This window comes from Diospyros lotus, chromosome 6, assembly GCF_014633365.1.
Source record: "Diospyros lotus cultivar Yz01 chromosome 6, ASM1463336v1, whole genome shotgun sequence".
NCBI lineage: Eukaryota > Viridiplantae > Streptophyta > Magnoliopsida > Ericales > Ebenaceae > Diospyros > Diospyros lotus.
In genome coordinates, this window is record NC_068343.1 from 4,493,880 (window position 1) to 4,520,630 (window position 26,751).

The following is a 26,751-nucleotide window of genomic DNA, read 5'->3' on the forward strand; positions in this document are numbered from 1 at the left end:
GAGAAGAGCCCCTTGGACACTGAATGAATGAATGAATGAATCACCGGGTCACTGAAAGCTGCTTGAACGTAACAATTCCAAGTCCATAAATGATGCACCTTTTCTTGTTAGAAATAAAATCTATACCATAATTTCCCAAAAATAGCGGCGGAAGTTGAGTTTTTTGCGTAGAAGAGCATATCATCATGTATTAACTCAAGAAGAGTAGATCTACGGCGCAAATAGTACCAAAAGAAGAACCCCCCGCGCCATTCTCTCTACTCAGTAGTCGTCTTCTCTTGCAGGCTAGTCATTTTACTCAGCTCCACATTTTGGAGCTCTATCCGGCTGACCAGGCGTGAAAGGTCTTCTTCTGCATAGGACATGGTATCTTCTCTGGGACGACGGCTCTGCTTTATCTTCAATATGGCGTGTGAAACTTCCCCAATTGAAGGCCGCTTTCTGGATATTTTGTGTAAGCATCTTTTAGCAATGTTAGCTAGGCTCCTCACTTCTACAAGGTTACACATTCCCGCGAGTCGCTTGTCAAGAATTTCATCCACACCATCGGGACTCATAGCCGCCTTAGAAAAAAGCCAAAAAAAAAAAAATAGTGGAGCTACTGAGTCGAAAATTCATCATTCGTTGGGACACAACCTCTGTTTAGAATAGCAAGGAACTTACAAGATTTACATACTCCATTAGATTTTGGTGCGGGTGAATGGCTGTAATGAGTTCAAAGAGGACAACACCAAAACTGTAGATGTCACTCTTCATCGTGAACTTGTTTGTGGATACGTATATGGGGTCTATGTACCCGTATGTACCTTTAAGGCCCGAGTTGCTGCGATCGAAGGCGTCTTCTTTTGAGAGTCCAAAATCGGCAACCTAATGAGAAATGAAGAAGGTTCTGAGGCACTACGAAAATATCCAATGTCAAAGATAAGCAATAGCAAAGAAAGAGAGCCATTCCTTCAATAACAACTTCTGCAACATATAGCATTGGATTTCCGTTGTTTTCATAATACAAACACACAGCGCCAATTAGACAGGGAGTCAGTGTGAAGAAAATAATGGCGATAAACTTTGTTTATGTTATCAAATAAGAAATGGTTTATAAGCTAAAATAATTAATAAATAAAAGGGTATTCATACGCCACCCTTACCTTAGCTCTCATCGATCCGTCTAGCAATATGTTTGCCGACTTCAAATCTCTATGTATAACAGGCGGAACTGCCTGTTCCATAAATTGTCATATGAAAGTAAGAACTAAACCATGGTTTTTAGCAATTAGCAGGTAAAGATGTTAAAAGAACACCTGAGACATACCCCATCATGAAGATACTCAATTCCATGTGAAACATCAAGAGCAATTTGAAGTCTTTCTTCCCAACTTAACATCCCTTCCTCTTGGCCTAAGCGACAACACAGCAATAGTGCATTTCTAGATCATTGAACCAGCAGAATGACTCAAATCTAATTACAATTTTATAAAGTTGGTTGTGAGAGGAATAATCAAAATTGCACAATAGTAGTAGAAGATTCTTCTTCAGCATACAACTAGACAGGCACACATAGAATGATACAATTTTGTAGATGTATGTGTGAGGGCGAGCTTTGATAGCAATAGTAAGGTAACTTCTTTATAATTAGAAGGTCAATGCTTGGGCTGTGGGAACAACCCCTTTGTAAAACAAGGATAAAATTTGGATAAACTATTTATAGCCTGCTCCAAGCCTGGATAAAGGAGGAGGATTGTGTTAGATAACCTACAACCAGCATAAAACTCATGGAATCAAACACCATAATTCCTAGACAAATGATTGGCGAATTAGAAATCATCTAGCTGACCCCACAGTGGGATTAAGGCTTGATATGTTGTATTATTTCTTCTTGTGGATTTTCTTCTTCCCAGCATGGGTTTCCCTAAATGGACCAGAGCAAGAGCAGAAATGGGAGGTTCTAGTATATTACAAGTTTAAATCACCAAGCAGCATGCAAGGACAATGAACCTCCATACGTGTTTGTACCTAAGTAAAGAACCTCCAACGCAGCAGTAGTGTACAAGGCCAACCTGACCATAATATACTCTTAACAGGTTGATCTGATATTGGGTCTTAAGATGAACAGAAAAAAGCACGACAAACTTACCATAGAGAAGGTTTGCCAGGCTTCCATTACTCATGAACTCATAAATTAACATGTGCTGGCCCTTGTCTACACAGTATCCAACCAAATTCACCAGATTCCGGTGATGCAGCCTACCTAATAGGGATACCTGCAGAAGAACTTGCACACATTTATTTAAGTCAAGCAGCATAAATCAAGTGGCCGTTCCTATAGCTATCACAAGACAACTAAGAAGCTCAAAAATGTATGACAAGTCATGGATGGCAAAAATTAAAAAAATTGGGTGTGTATCACTTGCTGAATCTTTATTACGAATTCATTTCATTTCAACCAAATTTGAAGGGAATTTTCAAAAATATGATCCATAGGCATGGTTTGATGACTTTTCAACACGCTACACTTGGCACCTTTATATCCATGTTCAGAAAATATCATATCTTTCATGTGATACTTCACGCTTGTCCATATGAGTAGGGACTATAAGTAAAGACCTGTGCTTCATTGTGATGATAATTCGGTTCTTACCTCTGTTTGGAACTCTTTCTCCCCCTGTTTTGAGTTAGATGCAAGAACCTTCACAGCAACCACTTCACCTGTTGCCATTGTTGCTTTATAAACTGGACCATAAGATCCCTGTCCCAAAATAGTAGTGAAGTTTTGTGTAGCTTTCTGGACATCCCTGAGAATGTAAGATGATCAGATCTACTGCTCTGGTAGTTCATAGTCTACCTACTAATTGTGAACCTTTTTACATCAAAAGTAGAGATATTATTAGAAGGTACCGTCATTAAGGGGGTGAATCCTTGTATAAGGAAACTAACACAGCATAAAAGAGGCTTGCATGTCTACCAGTAAGAACAACTCACTATCATCAACACAAGCCTTAACCCTACTACAACTGGTCAATTCTATGAATTCTAGCTCTCCAATCATCCCTATCTATGGTCATTTCTTTTTCCATAAGGTCATTATATATCCCATGTTATGTCTAAGAGCTTCCAACCTTTTTTTTTTTTTATCTCTTTCTCAACCTTTTCCTTTTGTTCTCTTTCTAGACCTTTCCTTCTATAAATTTCTTCCATTATATCCACTCACTTAACATGTGACTCTATTGGTCGTCTTCTCACACACTCAAACCATTTTAATTGTCTCTTGCTTATCTTAGCTTCAATAAGTGCTACCTGCTGGATTGAGTAATTCCCTCAACATTTCAAGGGTTGAACTTATTCCTTCTTACTGCAACCAGTATCAAGCTAGGATGGAGGAGAGTTTGTTAGGTGACCGACAATGAAGGTAAGAGAACAACAAAAGGAGGAGAGCAAAAGAACAACATTGAACCAAAGAAATATTAAAGGAAGTTAATGAACTATGAAATATTATGTTGTAAGAAACAAGAAGATATGCAAACTGAACTTTGATCGATGGTTATGTTACAAGATTGCTATATTTCCCTCTGCTCATTAGGTTTCAGGCCAACAAATGGTAAATTTTACTTCCTAGTCAAACTAGTTGCTTGAGAATATCTTGATGCAGTATGAAAGTAAAAATTCCCAGATTTGAGAAGCGAGATAAGGAGTTTGCCTACAATTATCTATGGTTGAATATCTGCTTCTTTGTCAACTTATGCTACTGCAAAGGATTGGCAGCATTACAAATATAAAAATGGTAGATGCTAATCTGCATGACATGACCCGTTTTAAGGAACAGATGGCATGTTTTCCTTTAGGAGAACTGATACAATCAAGAAACAATGCAGCTATGGATTTAAAGTTGAGGATAAGGATGTGAGAATAAATGCTTGACATGCAGCTTGTGTGTGATTGTCAGTGACCGTAGTTCAGACACTAATGTTTTGTAAAAGAAATTCACTGCAATACAAGAAACTTCCATATATTTTCATGCCCTAGAAAACTTATAAAATAGTACCTTTGGCCAATATGCAAGAGAATAACTGGTTATGTTGGAAACATCAACCTTGTAGGAAAACAGTTTGCTAATAAATGTTAAAACAGAGAGCTCATAGCCACGGTAGTTAATATTAGCCAACATGATATAGAATTGCAAAAAGACTAAAAGGATGTAATACATATTAACCAAAGAATACAAGGAAAGATTACAGAAACCGAACTATCCTATGACATATAGTTGAGTGTTTTTTCACCTCAAAAGAATAATTACGAGGTAAGCTCTTGCAATAATTGGATGTTTCCTCTTTTACTCTGGGTCCGCAGAGATCAACCCCCCCTTCTCAGTTCCTGCTTTGCTTAACTCTAAGTTGGCAAGGTCATATTTTATAAGCAAAACTGTTTGATTCATCCTAACAGAAAAATGTCCAATGAACTTCAAGCATAGGCTTAGCAGAAGGAAAAAAAAAAGACTTCAAGCATAGGAAAATTTTAAAGTGCAATAAATAATATAAGCCACTACACTCTCTAAAAAGACAGACTTGTCAAAGATGGCATACTTGTAAGAGTATCTTGGTATGCCAGAAGCTGAAGCAAAACGACCTTTGCCATGGAGGGTCCACCAAGAGATATGAGAATTTTTTGCTAGGTAATCTGATCCCCCAACGGATGCTGGATTGGTGATAGGTGCACTAAAGTCAGTGCTGGTATCTGGGCCATTCGTGCGTATGGGAAGAGTTGTTGCACTGCGCTCATTTGCACACTGCCGAAGATGAACACAACTTTTGTACCATCGTATGCCGAAAAACACAAGTGATGCTATTAAAATGCCAAGAGCCAGACCAGCGGAAATGCCAATAATAACCAAATCACCTTTATGAACCATCCTCTGGTTGCTTTTGAGAATCAGGCAATGTGAACATCTTGGAGGAAAATGATGTCTGGTCCCTGATATCACAAAATGAACAGACACTCTGTATCAAGCTAAAGATGAGAAACAAAGGAGGGGGGGAGACAGATAGAGAGAAAGAGGACTTCTACAACGAATGGCACCAAATAAACGATAAAAATATTAGAAACAAAAGTGCTGCTCAACAAGAGAACGTAAGAGCTTCAATTTATTTGCCTGAGCACCAAAAGCAATTGACAGGTGGAAAAATACCAACAGTAGTTCACATAATTATCAAGGTAATATTCCTATAAAGAAATATCCAACAGCGAAATGATAAAAGCATCTTTTGGACTTGGATGAATTAAAGATGGAACGCATTAAGCTCGGAAATTGATAAATCTGTCCGTCTATGATGAACCCGAAATTCAAAAACGATAATGAGGTTGGGCATGACAAATTGCCCTAAATACTAATTATCAGTAATTGAACAAATTTAGAGAAAAGCAACCAAGTTAAAGGAAGGCTCGAAAAAAAGGCATTGTAAGTATCTTCAAGCTCTGAATCTCATGCTTATTCCATGAAATGACAAAAAGGCAGAATAGAAGAAAAAAATTTTGTGTACTTGTTTAGAGTTTTTATAAAGGTTGAAAATTTCTAGTTTACCAGGTCTGTAATTCATTAACAGTGACAAGGGAGGAAAAAAGGATACCGAGTCTATTTGATTGTAGTTGAAGAGACCTTGAAGGGCAATTCTATATACTTCATGGCTTCTTAGTTCTTAGAAAAGACTTGGCCCTTCACCTGTTTTCAATTTTGAAAGAGGCAAGAGAGTGGTGCAGAACCTCTTGTAGAATTATTCTTCTCAATCAATTACCTCCTATTCTACTCTCTTGTTATATTGATGTCAAATTTGTGGATACACATGGAAGAAGGCTCAAACAATCTCACCAAGAGATCCAAAATATACGATACACATGGAAGAAGGCTCAAACAATCTCATCAAGAGAATTCCTTAATTCATTTCACCTCTTATTTTGTCAATTTGATTCGTTTCGGTATTCAAACTCCATGATGACAAGATCCGTAGAGACAGATCCAATAGGAGAACAGGAAAAGAAAACCGGAACCAGAAAAACCCAAAACCCAAAAGGAGCACGATGAACCAGGCACGGCCGGCTCTCAAGTCTCAATCAACAACAATGAACAGGATTGACCATAGACCTTGAAGAAGCAACATTTAGAAGCTAAAACAAACATACGTGGAAATCCAGAATTCCAAACCCAGAAAACGCAACTGATCAAGACTTTCTAAAATACCAACAATACAAAGACCCGCGAATCTTGCTTGATAAAAAGACCCATACCTCAATTCCCAGCTGGGCAGCCACTGAGTTCTTGATGGGTAAATCCTGATTATGTCTTTGGGGCTGTTGTCGTTGACTGGAAGGGCTCAATGCAAGGGGAGGAGGAAGACTAGACAGACAACAACTTGTGAACTGCGTGGTTGATGACTGAAACGGCAGAGAGAGAGAGAGTCAAGGTGGAGCCTTTTTGGGATGGGTTCGGTTTGGGGCGTAATAATAGCAAAAGGGGAAAATCACGCGGCTTTTTGGTAGGACGAATAATTGTCCAATGCGAAGTTGGTAGGCCCTCGCCTGCGCTCCCAATATCCAATCAAATTCTTGCCTTTGAATTATCCGCCTTTTATTTTATATATTTATGCTATGCTATGCTATGGGTTTAACCGTTGATGCCACCATGCTTTTGTTTGGTCCATATTGATATTTCCATGCCCTGCCCAATCCCCACGCCCACGATTACGGATTACCAACTTCCTTTTTTTATTATCATTCTAAAATTACTTTAATTTTAAATATATAAATTAATATTCTTGTATTCTATATTAATATTTTATATTTTATATTATATAATATAAATATACAAGTCACATTATAGACACCAATATTTATAAATTACACCAATCTATTTAACATTTTTATAAATAAGAAGTAATTTCTCATCAAAATTTCATATAAACTATATTTATATAGCTCCATGCAAGAGATATCTTATGTCCTTGATTATTTTTTATTTCACAATTATCTCAAAAATAAAAAAATCGAGACAAACACTTACCCACAATTATCAATTTATTATCATATATAGGTAATAACAATAATATTTCTTAATTAAAAGTTGATTGCATGGTAATGTTTTAAAACATACTTAATTGTTGACATTATCTTTCTTTCTTTCTGTTCAACCTATCTACCAAGTCATTAATGGATTGAAGGAAAGGAAAGCAAACCACGACTTTCGGTGACTACAAAGTTGAGATTGAAGGCCAGTGAATAATCCAAGACTTGACAATTGAAATGGTAATAGTAATAGTTTGGAATTTAATTTGGAGGTTTGGTTTGGACAATAGGTTACTTTGTATTATATATATTCTTCCCAATTCTTTACAAGTGGGCCTTAGACTGGACCTCCCCTTGGACTTGGTCCTAGAAAGTATCCTTAATGGATCAAATTGCGTGCCGATTGCAAGCCATTGTAAAGGATCTCCTTCTGTGTTAATGAGAGGTTTGTTTGGGTCCTTATATCCTAAAAAATATACATTATCTAGAAAAATGATTTTGAAGGCACTAAGATGTTGGCGCAGCCTATGAATTGCAGGGAGACTTAGAAAAAGTCATGAGAGCTAGACAGTCTTATCGACGAACTTATTGAATAAGGACAAAAAGATAAAATTGCTCCTATTTACTTTATAAATTTGCAAAGTGGGTCATTGCCCTCTCATCTCCCCTCCCATGGTCCCCGTCTTGTTGCCATCGTTGCCTCGTCTTGCCGACCATCAAGATGCAACGATGGTCAACGAGGCAATGACAAGGAAACGAGGCGAGGCGACGATGGGATGGCGGTGAGGCAAAGGCAACGGCGAGGCGGTGACCATGGGAGGGGAAAGGAGAGGGCAGTGGCCCACTCACTTTATAAATTTGTAAAGTGGGCGGAGTCAATTTCGTCTTTTTGCCCCTATTATGTAAGGTTATCTGTCATTATTTTTGGCTCTATAGAAGAATTTGGAGACTTAAGTCAATTATAAATTCTGAAGTTGGGGATCAACTATTCAATTCAAGTCCGAGCTCATTTAGCAAAGCGATTTGACCAAACTATTAAGAAAAATTGGTGATGCGAGATGTTTGGATGCACCTCACCAATGTTTAAGCTAGATAGCTTAAACGTTATTGTCACAACGTTTTGTAAAAGATATTGGGAGATAGTTTTTGCAAAACATTATTTATTTAGAAGTTGGGTTCACAAAGCATTTTACCATTTTACTCTCATTTTTTTTTTTGGTTAATTTTCAGTCATGCCTTCTTCTTCAACCTCTGCATCCTACCTTCTTCTTCTTCTTCAGCTCTTTCGGTCGCCACCATCAGCCATTGCCATCACCCCCACCAGCTGTTTCATGCTGACAATCGCCTCCATCGGTAACATCGGTCGTCATCTCCCCAACTGTTGCTCCCATCATCTCTTTTGTCGCAAGCCGTTCATCGCCCCAATCTGCAAGTTTTCCACCATCGGCCATCGCCCCATCAACCTCTGCCCATCGTCGTCCATGCTTCATCTTTCTTTCTCCCCGTCGCTGTCTGTGTATATATGTATGTATATAATAATAATAATAAACATTTATATATAACACATAATAATATATATTATTGTTATATAACATATATAATATATATAATAATATTGTATTAATATATTTTTAATAATTATGTATAATTTATTAACATCCAATGATAAAATTTTACATCTTTTTATCAAGTTGTAATAGTTTATCAATTCTTTTAAACCAAACACATAATTATTAACTAATAATTTAAAAATACATTTATTCAAACACATTATTAGCTTAAACGCTATTTAACTTAAACGTTATAATTAGTTTAAACACTATCTAATTTAAAAACTAGATACTCTGTATAGTCAAACTAAGCCTCTAATTCCACCTTTTCCATACCTATGTATCAGCTTTTCTTAATTTAGAAACGTAAGCCGTAGGCAATTAGCGTGCATCCCACGTCCAAATTACATTAAGTTGTTATCAAAATATAATAATAAATTTATTTAATTAAAAATATTATCATTAAGGTACCTAAATTTATAACAACAAAAAATAGTTAAAGGTTGTGAAGAGATTCTCGCACAACCACTTCGATATTTACATAAATCAGATACTAAAGATAATAAATGTTGTATTAAAATTAATATTAGAAATTTTTTTTTGAAATAAGTACCTATTTATTTATAGATGAGTATAAAATAATCTTAAATAATCTAAAATTAGGATTTTTATTACAAATGGCATTTATCTTTGACAGTTTGGAATCTGTTAGAATTAAGATTCTAAAATTTTGGAACCAGTTAGTAATATGAATTTTTAAAACTCATTAGAATTATGATTCTTATAAATGATATTTATCCTAATATTCTTAAATCTTTTCAAAATTAAAATTAGTTATGAATAATTGTCTATCATTTTCTTGGAATAGTCAAAGAAATTTTTGAATAGTGAAATTATTTAATCTACGAATTGTGTGAGACTCTCGAAAATTTACACATTTTAGCATCCAGAGTTATTTTGAATTTTTGAGCTTTTTTAAATTACTAATAAACTTTTTTTTCATATGACACAATACATTCAAAAATAATTTCATTTCGTTTTATTTCACAAATCTTGGTTTCCAAACGTAGCATTAGCCGCCATTTATAATGAACTTGCCATGTATTAGAGTTTGTTGTGAAATTGTATTTTGTATTTTGTTATGTTGATATGTTTTGTTTTGTATTGTTGTTGTATAATTTTAGTTGATAAACCAATTCAGTGGTATTTTTGTAATTAGACAATGTATTAGTTTTTGGTATTTAAAGAAAGGGTCAAGATCTATTAGATCAATGAGGCCTTCCTTACATTTTTTGTCTCATTTGCAATATGGTATCAGAGCAAAATTAGGGTTTTGCTTATTCCTTTGTTCGTGTCGATTCATCTCATCACCGATTCTCCAACGTTCTAATTTCGATGATTTGTATCTTGTTTTCATATTTTTTTCAACAATTCTTTTCAATATTGTCATATTATCAAGTTTTCTTGTTCTCGTTTCATCTCATCATGATTTTTGGTTAATCTTGATCTTTGATTTTCTCTAGTCGATTTATTATATTTCTTGTCAATTTCATCTAGCGATCTTGCGATTTTGAACATATCTATTTTTTTTTTTTTATCTTCTGTTGTCTATTAAAAATTTATTTTCTTATGATGTCTATCGCCCCCGATGCACCTCCCTCGTCGATGAGCCATTCCGCCATCGACGACGATTCCAGTCATTTTTCATCCATCATTCAGATAGACTTGATGTTATTCTTGTCTCTCAACCACAAACTTGGTTTATGAACTAAAACTATACAACAACAATACAAAACAAAACATATCAACCTAACAAAATACAATTTCACAACAAACTCTAATTATACCATGTTTGTGGGTTTTCTCCGAGAAGCTCTTCGAGGCTGTTTGGCTTAGCGATTTGACCGTGGATAAGTTATTTGAAAGCTGATAAGCTATATAGTTTTTGAAGGTAAAGTGTTTGGCAAAAAATTTCAGCGTAAAAGCTGCCCCGCGTAAAAGCTATCATACCAGCGTTTTTCAAAAGCTGATACCCCCCAGCTTTGCCCAAAAACGCTGCTTGGTTCACCAATTAAAATACCAAAATGCCCTCATCTTCTCCCAAACCTCAACCAGGTTCCATCATCTTCTCCCAAGTTCTGCTCTACCATTATCGACGCCGCAGCCGTTGCCCCTCCTCCACACCGCTGTCGATGTGGTCGTGTAGTCCAGCTGGGTCGCGTCATTGCTGCAACACCAGGTCGCGCCATCGCTACAACCAGCTTCCAAATTTGCCGCAGCCGTCGCCGAGCACCATCAACCTTCCTCCATTACCGCTGTCACCATCAGGTGCCGCCTCCAGCCTCGATCATGGCCTCCTCCTCCATCGCCGATGGCGTCCGTAGCAGAATATATACAATATATATATATATATTACACTTGTAAGTATATATATATTGTATATATATATTAATATTTTTTTAATAAGTATGCATAATTTATCTAATATTTAGAAATTAATTTATAATTTTTTTTATAAAAAATAGTATTTTTATAAATTTTATTTGAATTATTTAACATTATGTCTATTTTAGTCTTTTTGTCAGTTTTGACAACTTATTAACTTTTACAAACCAAACACATAACTATTAATTGACAGTTTAAAAGTATATTTATCCAAACACGTTATCAAGTTAAACACTATACAACTTTTATGCTAACCGTTGTTTAACTTAAAAGCTATAATTAAAAAGGGTAAGCCAAACAGCCTCTCCGACCACCTATCAAAGTCAATTTTTGGTGTCAGCATGGGCAGCAACGACTACATCAGCTACGTCGAATCCACTAGTGCTACTCTCCCCAGTCATTTGCTGATCTTCTCGTAGACAATCTCTCCCACAAACTTGAGGTACGACATGCACGGATTTCAGTCTCTGAACTTTAAATACCCTTTTGAGACTTGCTAGCTCGTTTTTCATGATCTTCATTTAGCCACAGAGATTATACAAACTGGGTGCGAGAAGAGTGGTGGTGTTCGAAATCGGCCCCATTGGATGCATGCCAGCAGTCACTAGGAAATTCAAAACACAATGGAAAATGCGTGGAACAAGTGAACAAGCATGTGGCTTTGTTCAACAGCCAGCTCGCTGTAATGCTGCAACAATTGACATCAAGTCTCCCAGGCTCTGCCTTCATCCTTGGCCGCATTAACTCGCTGGCCTATGATGCCATTGTAAATCCCCCTCGCTATGGTAAACAGAAGTACTCTAAAGCTACAATGTTAATTTGCAAATTTGATGATTTTTAATAATATTGGGTTAATTGGTCTGAGTTTACGTAGGGCTGATGGATTCCAACAATCCATGCTGCATTACGTGGGCAAATGGAACGTCGGCTTGTATTCCCTTGTCACCGCCTTGCCAAAACACAAACCAACACTTCTTCTACGACGGCTACCATCCCACTGAAGCTGTGTATTCAGTCATGGCGGATCGATGTATCAGTGGAACCTCCGTTTGCGTTCCTATGAATATCAAAGATCTTGTACGAACTATTTGACCAGAGGGTTCCAATGTGTTCTTCTTAATTAATGTTGCCTTTACAATCAATTACTTCCCTTTATAGGGTTAAACGTTTCCCAAATGTGTTGCTAAGTATATTCAGCTCATTCAAAATTTCTCCTCTTTCTTGTTCTTGTTTTTGTTTTTTTTTTTCTTTTTGCTGATTTAGAAGTATGATTCATATATTTTGAACAGTACCATCATGTTTTTTAATTAATTGTTAAGAGTATGACTCAATAATTTATTGAGTCTTATAAATAAAATGGGTTATGTCATTGGTGTTTTCAGCCCAAACAAGCCCAAGCCCGTATATTGTATTAAATCTGTTAATTTCATTTGTGTCTTGTGGCCATGTATAAAAAACAGCAAATTGGGAAAATCAAACACATTGAGCATTCGTGAAATGATCAAAAGCAATTTTCTCTCTGAAAATCCTAGATTTAATTTGATTCTATTTTCTGTGTGTATCACTGTATTGGGGAAAGATAGTGAGGATCGAGAATAGGGAATGTTCTGATATTATAGAGCTTGTAATCTGATGGAAACTTTGTGTAATATTGTAATCGTTGTACCGGTGGCCGCAATATAATGGATTGACTAGGGGTTCTAACCCCTGTCGTGAGTAAGATTTGACTTGAATCCAAACACGCAAGTCCTTGTGCTCTTTTTTGTGTAATTGCTTGATATTCTTTCTAATTTCATCACTTTTTCAAGTTCTGTTCTATCATGTTCTTGTTTTGTTTGATTTGTTCGATTTTTTCGTTTCTTGTTTTTCTATTTGTATTTAGTTTTCTTTTAGTTTTGTTCTTGGATTTGATTTCTGTTGATTTGATTGTTTTTGAGAGATCTATTATTCGAGACAAAGCCATCGAACATCAACATTAATTATGAGGCTTTTTGTGGTTTATGTCATCTTTATTGCGGTTTATTTTTTCTAGAACTACCATCTTTTAGGTTAAAAGTTAATTATTTTATAAAACACATAACTTAAAAACAAACTATATAAATTTAAATTATATGTGATAAAAGGTCCCAAATCCGGTCTGACGATCTAGACCGGACATCATTTTTCATATTAAGGTTGCCTTCAAGGTGATTGATTAGTTTATGGAAACTTTTTTTTTTGGGGGGGGGGGGGTAAATAAGAAGAGTCAATCCCCACAAGACAGAAAAACAAGTACCAGCCCTAAAGAGTCTAATTGGATTTGGATCAACAACAAGGGCGAGCCCAAAAGGGCAAATTCTGTCAACAATGAAAACGCCCCAAAAGCAAAGGAAACTTGGCGGAGCCCAACTTGCATATATCCAACCCCCAAGAGAAGAAAAATCCATCCAAAACAGGGAAAATCATACATGTTTTTAAAATAACTTGTTGAAGTTCACAAGCAGATTTTTTTTTCTTTCTTTCTTTCTTTCTGTTACCCGTGTCACCCTTCAATTTAATTAATTATTTGTCAATGGAGGATTTGTCAGGGTGTTCGTATACCACTAATTTATTAATTAATTCATGTTTGACACCAACGAATTAATTTTAGGATTAATCAGCAACTGTGCTATGTGTAAATGATCTTCTTACAATGAAGAGAAGTAACAAATTGAGAGAGACCAAACAACTTAATTAGTAGCAGTGTAGTGTATACATACATCAAGGTTCAAATTAAACTTGCAAAATTTGATTTACAACACAAACACATATACATATACATATGCATATATATGTTTCTACTCTCTAACAGGCACCAAGGGGACAAGAAAAAGAAGAAAACAAACAGTTGCTTGCTGATACTACTACTTTAGACACTGCTAGGAGACTTCACTTATAGTGGGGGCAAAATTGTGAGCCTAAAACCTAAATCTTCGACCTCTATCTACTGTATGTATATGAAGAGATGAGGTGTGAGATCAGTCGGTGGGCTTGTGGTTGTTGATGGGTGGCTTCCGGCCCATTCCCCTGTAGTCCTTGCGCATCATGCTCACAATCTCATCAGCTGCTTCGTCAAGAAGTCTCTGTGATTCATCTTTCTCATGAGGATGATCATGATCATGATCATGAGCACCAACATTTTTATCAGAGACTTGCAGCTTCCCAGAAACTCCTAAGCTTGATGATGATTCCGATATTGTCTTCTGTGATGTTTGAACAACATGATTCAGATTGTAATTAGCACAGCAATAAAGTTCTAAACGAGAGAGAGAGAGAGAGAGAGAGACCTGATCGTCGTATTGATCTTGTGATTTTCCAGTTCTCTTCAAAGTATTATAATTAGTACTCTTTCCTGCATCCCAATAGCAAAACGTGAATGCCATAATAAATTATACATGGGACATGCTTTTCCCAAAAAATCACATTCTTATAACTTGGTTCGATGATAACTAGCTAGGGCATGGTAGATTAAAACGGAGATTTTTATTATATACCATTTTGCATTTCAAACCCCCAATGATTCTTTTACTAGACCTTCAAAATGAAAAGGGGATCTTAGAAACATCAAGTGATTTTTTTTTTTGGTTTACTTTCTAATCAGGTTTTAGGAGAGGGTGATGTCTCAATTAATTTGCCCATAGCAACTTCATCATCCCTTAAATTTAAAATCCCAAGTCTCCCGCTTTAATTTCTTAGAGATGGTAACATTTTAATTATGGCAGAATATGTTGCACCTGATATCCTTGAAGTTTCTCCATTCTGCTCCTTTTGTTTCTCAATCTCTTCCCTCAAAACTTCATTCTCCTTCACTTTCCTGTCTCTAAGCATCATTTTCCTCGCGCCAGCCGTAGCAATATCAGAAAGTTCCTGCTCATGAGCATACATACATATATATATATATATATATTATTGCAATATTAGGGTTTTTTTTTCTTCTTCTTGCTATAGAAATCAACTCGTTGCAATATTATTAGGTTTTCAGAACCCTTATACGTACAAATCATGCACAAATTAATAAAAATATAATAAATTAACAAACCTACCTTTTGGACAGGTATAACGTTTTCTCCGGTTGCTATTAGCCCATCTGCATGCATTTCGCCACCTGCAGTTGGAAGGGAGAAATTCATTAATTAATTGCTTGCTTACATAGAAAGAGAAACAAAAAGGAAAAAGATAACACAGAAGAAATTAAGTAATGGAGGAATTAGTGGCGACCTTTGGCATGCAGTTGCAGAATATAGAGAACACACAGTAGTAAGCTGGCAAGCCTTGTAGACTCCATTCTTGAGTTGCTTCTTCTGTTTCTAGCTAGCTAGGGTATGTTTTGCTTTTCAACTTGAGAAGGGGAAGGGAAGAAGATGGAACAAATCGGGTTTTTATAGAGTTCAAACCCAGGTCAAAACTAGGGTTCCCAAGCCTGACCTATTAGCAATTAATTATTAAATTATACGTACGGGTCTCCTAGGGAAACTAAAAATAAAGATAGCCAGCCCATTTAAAAAATAATTATTGATTTAAACATTGTGCTTGAATGGGGTTTTTGTGAATTGAATTAATTAAACTGTGGCCAGAATTAAAGCTTTCTTCTCGAGCTTAATATAAATATATAAGTAGTTATTATAATAATAAATTAAGAGATAATTAATTTTTCCATGGCATGCATTGTGCTGTGGCATAATTATTAATTAATCAAGTGCCAAATTCTCAAAGCTATCTTTGGAAAGGACAGAAAAAAAAGTTTACCTCTAGAAAAGTAGTTTTTTTTTTTTTTCTTTCACAAAACAAATTAATTAGACAAGAGTCATGACATGACTGAAATATGTTTTGTCAATAAGTGTATTCAGGAGACGTTAAGATACTTTTAATATATTTTATTTTTAGTAATAAATATCTTTATTTAGTTAATTTAGTAGTCAATCATGCATGGCGAAACACACCAGTCAGAGATGCTGTCAACAATTGGAATAAGTAAATAGAATTTGGGAAGACAAACCCACTGCACTATCCCTTCCCTTGGATACCCCCAAGCAATACTAAACTTATTCAATTAATTATAACAAATCTACTAATTAATGCAAGAAATAAAGTATATATTTCCATATATGTAATTCGTTTTCTATAATTTTCAAATTAACTCACGAGCTAATTAAGCTATTGTATATTTACCGTGAAGCAAACATAAAATGACTACAGAAAATTTAATGGGTCATAAATCATAATTACACAAAATTATTCTTTTAGAGGTTTCAACAATTTCTAGTATAAATAAAAAATAGTCCATTCGGAAGACATTATTAAAGACAATATCTTCTCTCCTAAATCCTAATGAACCCAATCCCGGGAGACGAGGCACAGGTCAGGCACTAGCTAGCTTGAAATGAAGAGCTTGGGAGGGAGCTGAGCAAGTGATTATATATTGCATGGAATTGCTAACCCTAGATAGCAATTATTTTAACGTAATTAAGAAGCATTTCTTAAAACAAAAAAAAGAAAAGAAAAGAAAAGAAATGATCAAGAAGATCAGTGTTGGCTAGCTAGCCATTAAGAGGTTTAGGACACGAGGGCGTTTCTTCCAAGCTGAGCCTTGTGGTTGCCTCTTGAGAACAGTGTTGGCATATGCTGTTATTTGCTACGGGAATCCACATAACGCACCATCTGTTTGGTTTTTGAAAAAAAATTCAAGCATTCGAAAATAAAAGAGAAAACCCTACTACTAAGTACTACGGAGATGGAGATCATGTCATGTCGGTGTTATTTTATTATATTTATATTTTCCCGAGGGCAAAGCTACAGCTGTCACTGGCTCAACAAGTCGAAGGATTTTATGCTAATAAGTCAGGTGACTACACACACAGACACAGGCCACAGCGTGCGTGTGCGTGGCTCCCATTACCAATGTCCCGCCCGGCGCCCGCCCCTCACCTCTTTTTTGTTCTTCTACTGTTTACATGCATCCATCCATCCCTCCCTCCCATCCATCATATATACAGTTATCAATTACTGACTCAGAATTTGTTTGCTCTATCTACAGTAGTATTTTATGAGGCAAACAAAACAAAACAATTGTTTCCATTACTTAGAGGTTGTTTGGCTGAGCAGTTTGACCGTTTGTAAGTTATATAATTAGCGTATAAGTTAGATAGTGTTTTATGTTTAAGTATTTGGCAACCATATGTAGCGTAAAAGTTACACAACTTAAAAGCGGTTGTAATAGTGTTTTGCAAAAGTTGGTAACCCTCAACTTTTGCAAAAAATGCTATTAAGTTGACCGATTAAAGTACCAATTTGCCCTCAAATATTTTACATATTTACATACTTGTTCCCGTTGCATCTTCTCCTCCCTCTCTCTTCTGCCATTTTCATCTTCTTCGTCCAACATTGTCGCCCCTCACCCAGCACCGTTGTCGCCCTTCATCTGTCACCGTCATCCATTTGGGTTGTTGCGGACCGCCGCAAGCCGCCTCCTTACAGTGGATCGCGCCATCACTGCTCCTGCAACAGATCTGTTCAGTGGGTCGCGCCATCGGCAACAAATCTGCCGCCACAAGCTGCCGTCGCCCCCATCGCCTTGACCGTCGCTGCCCCCATCTCCTCCGCCCCAATCGTAGCTACTCGCCACAGTTGCCACCATCATCTCCTTTACACCAATCGTTGTGTGTATGTATATATATATTATATATATATAACAGCAATTATTATGTAATAATATATATTATTGTTATATATAACATATATAATATATATAATAATATTATATTAATATATTTTTAATAATTATATATAATTTATTAATATTTAATGATAAAATTTTACATCATTTAACACTATGTCTATTTTAGTCTTTTTCTCAAGTTTTCATAACTTATCAGCTATTTCAAACCAAACAAATAACTAATAATTGATAATTTAAAAACATATCTACCCAAACACATTATCAACTTAAACACTATCTAACTTTTAACTTAAAAGTTAAATAACTTAAAAGTTATTGATAAAAACGCTGAGCCAAACAGCCTATATATTACTGTTAAGGTGATAGTTCAGGTGCTAAAAATCCATGTTATTTGTTTTGAACCTGTTTTTGAGTGTCATTTTGAGCGTTTAATAGGTCCGGATAGGAATTAAAATTGATAAAAAAAATTCAAACCAAATAAGAGAAAAACTACTTGACCAAATCAATCTAATTTACATGCGGCACAGCATACCATATAAATATGTAGATTGAATGACACTGCATAATGATACATATAACAGTGTACACATTATTATATTTATTTGATTTTCAGTCCAAAACTTGGACTGAATCAGACTGAACACTGATTCTTGAAAAATTTCAGACAAAAAAAACCAGTACGAATTTATCTGGTGTTAGATCAAGTTTTTTGGTTTGGTTTGATCCAATCTTATCCGATATTTCAGTCTAAAAAGAAATTTAAATAGCCCTTATAATTTTGTCAAAGGAGATGATGGGAAGAGTACAGAAGAGACGCGATTGTTTTTCTTCTTGTTGTAGGGATGATGATGGTTCGACATTCGCGCGCGCCTAGAAACAAGTTAGAATCTGTTTTGTTTTCGAGAACATCTTCACATGTAGGCCGCTAAAATGGCATGTTGTTACCACAGTAAGCATTAAAATCATACTTAATTTGGGATGAATGATATGGTCAAGAAACCATTTGACAAATCAAGAAAAAAGATTCCCTTTTTTGACAATCTCCCTACTTCATGCATCTTCATGAATCGTGTCCATCTTCCCATTCAACAAACCAAGATCCATATTTGATCCTTAATAAATATATATATATATATTTATTTGTATAACTTAATCCCTTTATATTCTAAAGTATATCCATACATAGAAGCATAAAATTTACATTTTCCTTCCTTAAATAACAGACGTGGACCCTTTTCTTTATTTCAACTTTGAGTGACGTGACACACTGATTTATTTAAATAAATACTAAATGTTAAAATTTACTTAAAAAACTAAAAAAAAATTACTAAACGTGGGTGGGTTCTACTTCTACAGCTGTTGGGGCTCGCCTCTAAAATCCCACCAAATTCCAATAACGTAGAGATTCCCAACAAAAGAACGCTTTACACTTTCTTGGCTTCTCCTCAAAGTAAATCAGCATTAAAAAAAAAAAAAAAAACTGAAACCGGGGAAGCAAAGCAATTATGAGATTTGCTCTGCAAAGCATGCTGTAGTCAATGCTCAAGTACAGGGGAGGAATGGGTTAGAACCAACCAAGTATTCCAATGGACAGTGGTTGGCTTGGGATGCGGTGGCCCGCCACCCGCGGGTTGCGCGCACCAGGCGTCGTCACTGACTGACACCGGCCGACCAAAAAGGCCGATACTATTTTGAAGTGAATCAATCCAGCCCGAATATGGAGCCTAGAATCCATCGAGTATCGATTAAAATTTTGAGGGCATATATGAAAGAACCCAGAAAGCAATGAAGAACTAGAGAAGCATTGCTACTTGGCCAAATGAAGTCTCCAATCTCCACGAACAATAATACGTCGTATGGAATCAATGAGAAAAGCCGAAAACAGGTCCAATAGTCGAGTAACATAATTGCTCGTCAAAGTTTTATGCCGAATAACCAGAACCAGTTCAATAATGATCACTTACTTTTTCATTGAACTGAATTAGGCCCAAAATCTGCAATGGTAATACAGAGTGAGTTGCTGTTCGAAGCTTACAGTAACGGGGACCAAATTTCTGTTTTACGAGCCAGAATGCCAAACTAATACCAAACACAGGTCGGGTAGCAGCGTAAGTGTGAGAAATGTAGGATACTAGCAGAAGCAGTAACAGCAAATATAATTCAAAACATCAAAAGAAAGAGGCAATCACTTCCTGGCAATAATGCAGAGAAATTACCAGTTCTAGAGGAAAAAAGTGTTGGGATCACATTCAAGGACCACGAGTAGAACACTAGAAAGGACTGAATCGTTGTTGTATTAACAATTCACTGCAGCAACTTACAGGTAAGCAAAGAATTATTCAACACATGAGTGACCTTAGACGTTTGAAACAATTTCAGTCAGGTTACATCATTGGACAAAATGTTCTTCAAACACGAACTCCCCAAATGTCATGGTCGATTGAGTCCGTCCTATTATAAAGCACCTGTGTCTAATCACGACAACAAAAGGCACTAGATCCTTGTCCTCTAGAACCATGATACAAAGTGAGAGCAAAACATCCTTTACAAAAAGTTTGTGTTGGAAAACTTAGCTAACTGGGCTGCTCGTGTTTCCAGCAGGAAAAGGAAGATGCAGATATCAGCCAATCAAGAACACCAAATACAGCCCAACTTGAAGAACTTGGTTTCAGTATGGAAGAGGAGTCGTCATCGGGGATATCTGGGAACAATAAGATGCAGAACAAATATTGCAACTCCTCCATGACCTCTTGGCAGTAAATAATATTCAGATCCATGAAACCAAATTCTTTCTTAATGAATGGAAGCATCAAACCTCGGTTCATAGAAACAAATTTGACTGTTGTAGGACGTAAGAGCACAACCAGTAATCCAAGACCAAACCTTTTTATCCACATCATAAAGCAGGCCTTTCCCTTGGTTCCAAGACGTGAAGCAGATCAAGTTGTCCTGTCCAAAGCACTCGAATCTCTCTGCAGACAACCTTAAAAGAGCTCGAAAATACCTAGGTGGCATCCTACTAATTTCAACCCAGGTGATTTTTGCATGATCCAACTCCCAAATTCTCATGCTTTGAAGAGTGCTATAGAGACCAATCCTTCCAACTAGAAACAAACGTTTCTGAGTGCCAGCAACCAAATACCCATCCAACAACGACCTTGGGAATTTGGCCGGAATGTGTTCCCAATAACCAGTGTCCAGACGGTACATCATTAAACCAAGAGGAGAAAGGGTCTCCAAGTATAACCTGGAGTTACAAAATGCCATCTTTGAGGAACAAAGATTCACAGCAGGCATTGTCTGGTGAAGAGACCAATAGTCAAGCTTTGAGTCATATACTTCAGTGGGTAATGACCTGTCACCATATATATCACTAGTGGCTATAACCTTAAATGATCGATCCATCCGATCAACAACCATAATTAACTGTCTTTGTTGATTATAATGCATACTCGGCAATATCCTCCAAGCTTGCGTAAGGGGGTTGCAAACTAAGGTCCTGAAAGATAACCCATCAAGTCCTGAGAAGCAAACAAGACCTCCTGAGGAACCAACTAACCAGAATGCCCACTGTGGTAAAAATGTGAAGGGTATCCGGTACCATTGTTTCAACGGCAAGCTAAACACTGAGCACTGGGGGATTTGTGAATTTTTCCAAAATGTGAGAAGGCATGGGCCGTGAGAAGGCACTTGCGAGTGAAACTTCAGAAAACTATTATCCTGTAAAATTGAATTCCAACGCTTGCAAACAGATCGGAGCCGAAAAATCATGAACGGAGGAACCCTAGCTAAGATTTCATTCAACAGATCTTCGGGCAACATTGCCCATATATTATCTTCCATTTGCACATCAGGTTGAATGGCCTTACCAAATGTAGCGACTGTCTCCTCATCTAAGCCCCTTGGTTTTGTCTTTATCACCTTCTGCCTGGAAGGGCTAGTATTCCTCGACCCAGGTCGACCTAGAGGGCTCGTATTCCTCGACCCGCCCCCGCCACAATGAGTTGCTTGCCAGCGAAAACTATCTTCCTCATGAAAAGACCCAGTTCTCACCAACTGTGAACTCAATTCACTAGTGGACCCGGCTGATTCAGAAGTTTCACCGTCTCCACTCATTGTATCAAACCCAAAAACCTATCAAACAAAACCAACCCAAAAGTCCAAAACAATCAGTTGTTCTGCAACACAGAATCTTGGAAATAACCAAAACCTAATTCGAAAAGACCCCAACTCCACCATTCCATATACCATACTCTCATTAACCCGAAATTAAATCAATCCTCCATGCCAAAATACTTAAAATTTCCAACCAGATTGTGCTCATTCGCTATCGCAAAAACAAAATCTTAAACCAAAATACAGCAAAGTGACAGCAATACAACTGCAAATCAAAAAAACTTGACCTTTCCTTCCCAGATCCAAACAGGATTACGTTCTTCACAGACAATGAAGTGAATTAAGCGGAAAAAAAAAAAAACCAGAGTCTGGATGCATAGATCAACATGAGACCACGCACAGTTTGGATTTTTCTTGGGCAGATGACTGACCTGGTGGAACTGAACAACCCATCTGATTTTTCTCGACTAAGAATAGCTCCCGATAGCCCAGACAAGCAGATTTCTTCTGGCAGATAAATGTTAGCGAAAGGCGGAACCCTAACCCCGAGCCCTCCCCCCCCCCTCTCTCTCTCTCTCTCTCTGTTGTGATATCTATCCACCTATGTAGCCTGTTCGCTGTCTCTGAATTAACATCGTGTTTGGTTGTTTTTGTCGCTCTTGGTCAAAGCACAAGCAAAATTTTTTTTATTTCAAACGATATTTTGAGTTAATTGCAGCCGGAACCCTAATGTTTAGCTTAATTATAATTTTTTTTTTGTCCTTTTTTAACAAAATTAACAAAAATAAATAAATTTGAGGGATGAGTGGCCCACCAATTATTGAGTCCGAATGGCTATGGACTCAACCCAAACCTAACTCAAAGATGAACAACGAGAGATTAAAAGGTAAGATAGAGAAGAATGTGGTAAAATTTAATATTATTAAATTTGAACCTAATAAAAGAAAATTCATTCATAAATATATACTAGTAGCTATTATCATTGTCATTGACAGATAAATAGAGTGATGAAGTGATAAAAAAAAAATAAAAAAGAAATATTTGATTATAATGATATTTATAATATTTTAAAAAAATTATTGAATGTTTTTAAAAGATTTACTTATGTGTGTTTAAAGATTATATAATTGAGAAAGGAAAGTTAACCTTATTTTATAAAATTAAGAAACATAAGTGCTGTTTCTTTATTTTATAGGTATCAAGTGTAATTTAAGCAAATATTTAGGAAAGGGCACCCTTTTGCAATTTTCAATAACTATCAACCATGCAATCTTAAGGTACTTTTCTATCATTATTGAGAAATATTATACCTATAAATAATATTAACAAATTGATTGTCACATAAATTCATAATAGTTTAATATAAATTTATTATAACTTTATGTATGTATAACATATAAATTTATAAAATATTATTTATTAAACTTATTTAGAAACGTGACATTTTCAATCACGAAATGTCAAGTCTTAGCTCGCTTTAAAACTCGTAATTGCTAACTTGAAAAGTAAGACCGTGTTTGATCGTTACATTCTTGTTCTTATTTTTTAATTATTTTATTTTAATTCTAAGGAATACTTTTCAAAGCCATAATCAATGAGTTTTAAAAAACTTAGCTTTAATATATACAGCCACATTTGCCACCTAACTATGCAATAAGAATAACATAGTGGTTTAGGGTATAAGTCGGATGATTAAAAAACGAGCGATATGTCAATGTAATTTTGTGAATTGTGAGTTTGATTTATCTCTTATGTAAAGGTTAAATGCTCAATTTATAATTTATCTCCCATACATAATTTAGGACACAAGTATAGAGGACCGTAAAAGGACAATCATCCCAAAAATAGCGTAGTGGTACTTATGCGGGCATGACACAATAATAAAACACGTTTTATATAAAGTATTAGAGTTCGAATCAGTGCAAGGACTTAAAAAATAAAATTATTGTGAGAAAATAATATTTAGGTAATGCATAAGTAAGATTAAAAGAAAAGTTTCAAATAGACTATATTAAATGTTCAGTTTTGAGTGTATATAGACTATGATTGTATTCAGATTTACCCAGATAATATATTAAGGGAAAATATCATCTATCTCTAAAAATTAATGAGACGAAACTTAAACATATCATGTGAATAAAAAAAATAAAATAGCATAGTTGTAATATTTTTATTAAAATTGGTGAGATTTGACAAGAGATCGCCAGGCAGTGGGGCACATGACCCAACGTAGGCCATTTTGCTGTGTATGATCCAGTTCATTTGGGCTCCACTATATATGGTGTTACATCGCTTGGGCTAATTTTATTTATAAATATTCAAATATAAAGGCCATAAAACTATGTTATATAAAAAAATTATAGGTAACACGCTCTAGAACATACTCATTTTTGTACCCATTTTTTATTTGTAAATATTAATATGTAAGAATTACTTATGATTTGTATGATAATTAAAGTAAATATTTTATTAAATGTGATTGTGTTTATTTGATGAGATAATTAAAGAGTTTAATAAAATAATTTATTATTAAAATTTTATTTGATTTTGAAGATAAATACAATTCTTTATGAGTCTTGATGAAATACTACTTTTACAATTATAAATAAGGGTTTGGTCATCTCTCTATCTACACACACAAAATCAAACTATAATTGTATTTTTATCTATCATTAAGGTCATGATTGAAAGAGAGAAATTAAAATTTTAAATTTTCTTCGTCAACGAACAATGCGTTTACGACTTTAAGTTATAATGAATCAAGATACGCTTTCATTTAATCACATTGTGTGAATTATATCGAGTTTCTAAAGATTTATGGACATGATGATTTATTATTTATGGTTACTTTTACAAACAATATATATGATACCTTACATAATAATTATTATATGTATCTGTGTGTTATAATTTTAAACAAATAACCCACTTCTTACAAGAGTTTTTTTTTTTTTTTACTGGCTAAGAAATTTGAATGGGCAAAACAGTAATTTCATCTCTTAAGGTGCAGAGAAAATTAAATCTACGTAAGTTACTGATGAAATTAAATGCATATAATATGACGTTTAGTGTAGTTGAGGATTAAATGGGTGGCGGTGGGTGCAGGCTGCATGGCAGCTTTAGGTAGGGGCTGGTGGGCGCAGGCCTTGAAGTTGAATCAATGGGCTTCAAGTAATGGGCCTCTAAGCCTAGCTTACGTGCAAATAAAGCATATATTTAGATGGTACATAAATGGAGTTCAGTTTAGTCACTCTTTTAAGTATTCTATCATAGAAGTGTGCGTGCTATCCATGTATAAATAAAAATAATTAAATAAAAGTTCAGTTACAGTTTATTTTATTTTTTTGGGGGGCAAAATGAGTTCAAAGTTTGTTAGTGTATTTAATCTGTATTATTTTAATTAATATACATAAAGGGTATTTTAGAAAAATACCAATTACAACAACTATTAATATATATATATATAATTTTTGAAAATCATGAAATATAATACTTAATTTTATCTAAATTTGAATTAAACATGAGCTACCGACTTGAGGGTCTCATTACCCCATTCACAAGTTAAAATGGCATTTGGTACGATTTTATGGGTGGGTAAGGACACTAACAATAAATTGAAATAATTCTACTGACGTTAGAAATTGAATCTAAAATTAAAAGGTTCGGGTGTTGTATGCCTTTTATTGGATGGATGCATCATTGGCCATACTCTATTTTATATGATTGGCTTCTGAGACTTGTAGAAATGATGATCTCATGATTCGTTGGATGATAGGTGAGAGGTACGAAACAAACAGAGACCATAATTGTTGGCATAACCACAAGGAGGAGATGGGACTTCATATGCTTTAATAACCATAAAAAGTAAAAGATGCAAGGTGAATCACCAATAATTACCACACAGTTTCTCCAGCTACACACAAACTTTTGGGTTTGGCAAATCAGAATCACTATACATTTAATCATTGCTTAATCTACCCATTTGAAAGCTAGAAATTAAAGAAAACAATTAGAAGATGATGATGATTAATTAAGTATATATATATTAAACCCCAAATGAAATATATATATATATACACACACACTAATTAACGTGATGATGAAATGAGTTGTAGTACTCGCGGGAGGAGGACTGGGACTCATGATGATGAGGACCAGCAATATGGAAAGCAAAGATGGATAATTTTCAAAAGAAAAGGTGAAGCCTGGGAACACACATACATATGCTTACGGATGAGAATGACTGTCATTTTCTTCTTCTTCTTCCAGGCACTAACACCACTGCCCCACCTCTCGCAATAAACCCCCAACAACCCTCTTGCTACAGGTCAAATATGATGGAGCCCACCCTCACGAATCATCAGTTTGAAAGGGAGAGATTACGCAGGTACGTACGTAGAGTCATCAAAATGTAAAATCTTTTTCAAGAACGATATCTAATTCACGCATAAAATTCATTATATGTGCATGTGGGTGTGGTGGTTTGTCGCTAGCTGTTGACCCCGCGCCTTGGGCATATACATGTGTGAGTGTTTCAGCAGGTTTGGCTCCTCTGGGACTGGGAAGGAGGGTTTGCAATCTGATGCATGTACGTAGTAACCATGGTTTTGAATCCACACAACATTATTATTTTAACTTGGCTACATCGTACTATATATATATGGCTTTAGATGTTATATTTTCTGTTGGGCTATTGAATGGAAAGGTTGCTGAGAGAAAATATACGATAGAGAAGAGAAGATAATATATATGCGTATACATATATATATATATATATTATATGTAGAAGAATTTAAATGCTTCAAGCTTGCAGAGACCACAATATATAAATAAATAGGATACTATATTTGTCGGCAATTTCAACTAAAAAGGTGGAAATAAATCCAACCACTTTGTTAAAAA

The 26,751-nt window shown here is 35.5% G+C and overlaps 3 protein-coding genes and 1 pseudogene across 3 annotated transcripts; 1 reads left to right on the forward strand and 3 right to left on the reverse strand.

The window, feature by feature from the left end:
* Positions 1-76: 76 nt before the first annotated feature.
* LOC127803851 (calcium/calmodulin-regulated receptor-like kinase 2) lies at positions 77-6,492 on the reverse strand. The gene is made up of 8 exons (XM_052340424.1): positions 6,271-6,492; positions 4,575-4,962; positions 2,636-2,789; positions 2,132-2,258; positions 1,310-1,395; positions 1,146-1,217; positions 664-867; positions 77-563 (listed from the first exon to the last, which is right to left on the reverse strand). The coding sequence occupies exons 2-8, from the start codon at positions 4,898-4,900 to the stop codon at positions 258-260; spliced, it is 1,275 nt and encodes a 424-aa protein (XP_052196384.1). The 5' UTR covers positions 4,901-4,962; positions 6,271-6,492; the 3' UTR covers positions 77-257.
* A 4,186-nt stretch (positions 6,493-10,678) lies between these two features.
* LOC127803688 (GDSL esterase/lipase 7-like) lies at positions 10,679-12,131 on the forward strand (annotated as a pseudogene).
* Positions 12,132-13,749: 1,618 nt separating this feature from the next.
* LOC127804762 (uncharacterized) lies at positions 13,750-15,405 on the reverse strand. Its single transcript, XM_052341749.1, has 5 exons — positions 15,276-15,405; positions 15,101-15,162; positions 14,792-14,924; positions 14,345-14,409; positions 13,750-14,260 (listed from the first exon to the last, which is right to left on the reverse strand). The coding sequence occupies exons 1-5, from the start codon at positions 15,340-15,342 to the stop codon at positions 14,036-14,038; spliced, it is 552 nt and encodes a 183-aa protein (XP_052197709.1). The 5' UTR covers positions 15,343-15,405; the 3' UTR covers positions 13,750-14,035.
* A 4,593-nt stretch (positions 15,406-19,998) lies between these two features.
* On the reverse strand, positions 19,999-22,438 carry LOC127804997 (F-box/kelch-repeat protein At5g15710). Its single transcript, XM_052342143.1, has 2 exons — positions 22,281-22,438; positions 19,999-21,867 (listed from the first exon to the last, which is right to left on the reverse strand). The coding sequence occupies exon 2, from the start codon at positions 21,847-21,849 to the stop codon at positions 20,527-20,529; it is 1,323 nt and encodes a 440-aa protein (XP_052198103.1). The 5' UTR covers positions 21,850-21,867; positions 22,281-22,438; the 3' UTR covers positions 19,999-20,526.
* Between the last annotated feature and the right edge of the window lie 4,313 nt (positions 22,439-26,751).

Bases quoted from the DNA above. Each gene is read 5' to 3' on its own strand.
- LOC127804762 (XM_052341749.1), bottom strand. From the start codon at position 15,342: ATGGAGTCTACAAGGCTTGCCAGCTTACTACTGTGTGTTCTCTATATT. The intron at 15,163-15,275 runs GTCGCCACTAAT...TTCCAACTGCAG, and splicing joins TCTGCAACTGCATGCCAAAG to GTGGCGAAATGCATGCAGAT. The intron at 14,410-14,791 runs GTGCAACATATT...ATTGGGATGCAG, and splicing joins AGAAACTTCAAGGATATCAG to GAAAGAGTACTAATTATAAT.
- LOC127804997 (XM_052342143.1), bottom strand. From the start codon at position 21,849: ATGAGTGGAGACGGTGAAACTTCTGAATCAGCCGGGTCCACTAGTGAA.
- LOC127803851 (XM_052340424.1), bottom strand. From the start codon at position 4,900: ATGGTTCATAAAGGTGATTTGGTTATTATTGGCATTTCCGCTGGTCTG. The intron at 2,259-2,635 runs GTAAGAACCGAA...GTTCTTCTGCAG, and splicing joins AGAAAGAGTTCCAAACAGAG to GTATCCCTATTAGGTAGGCT. The intron at 1,396-2,131 runs GTAAGTTTGTCG...GTTGTCGCTTAG, and splicing joins CCTGGCAAACCTTCTCTATG to GCCAAGAGGAAGGGATGTTA.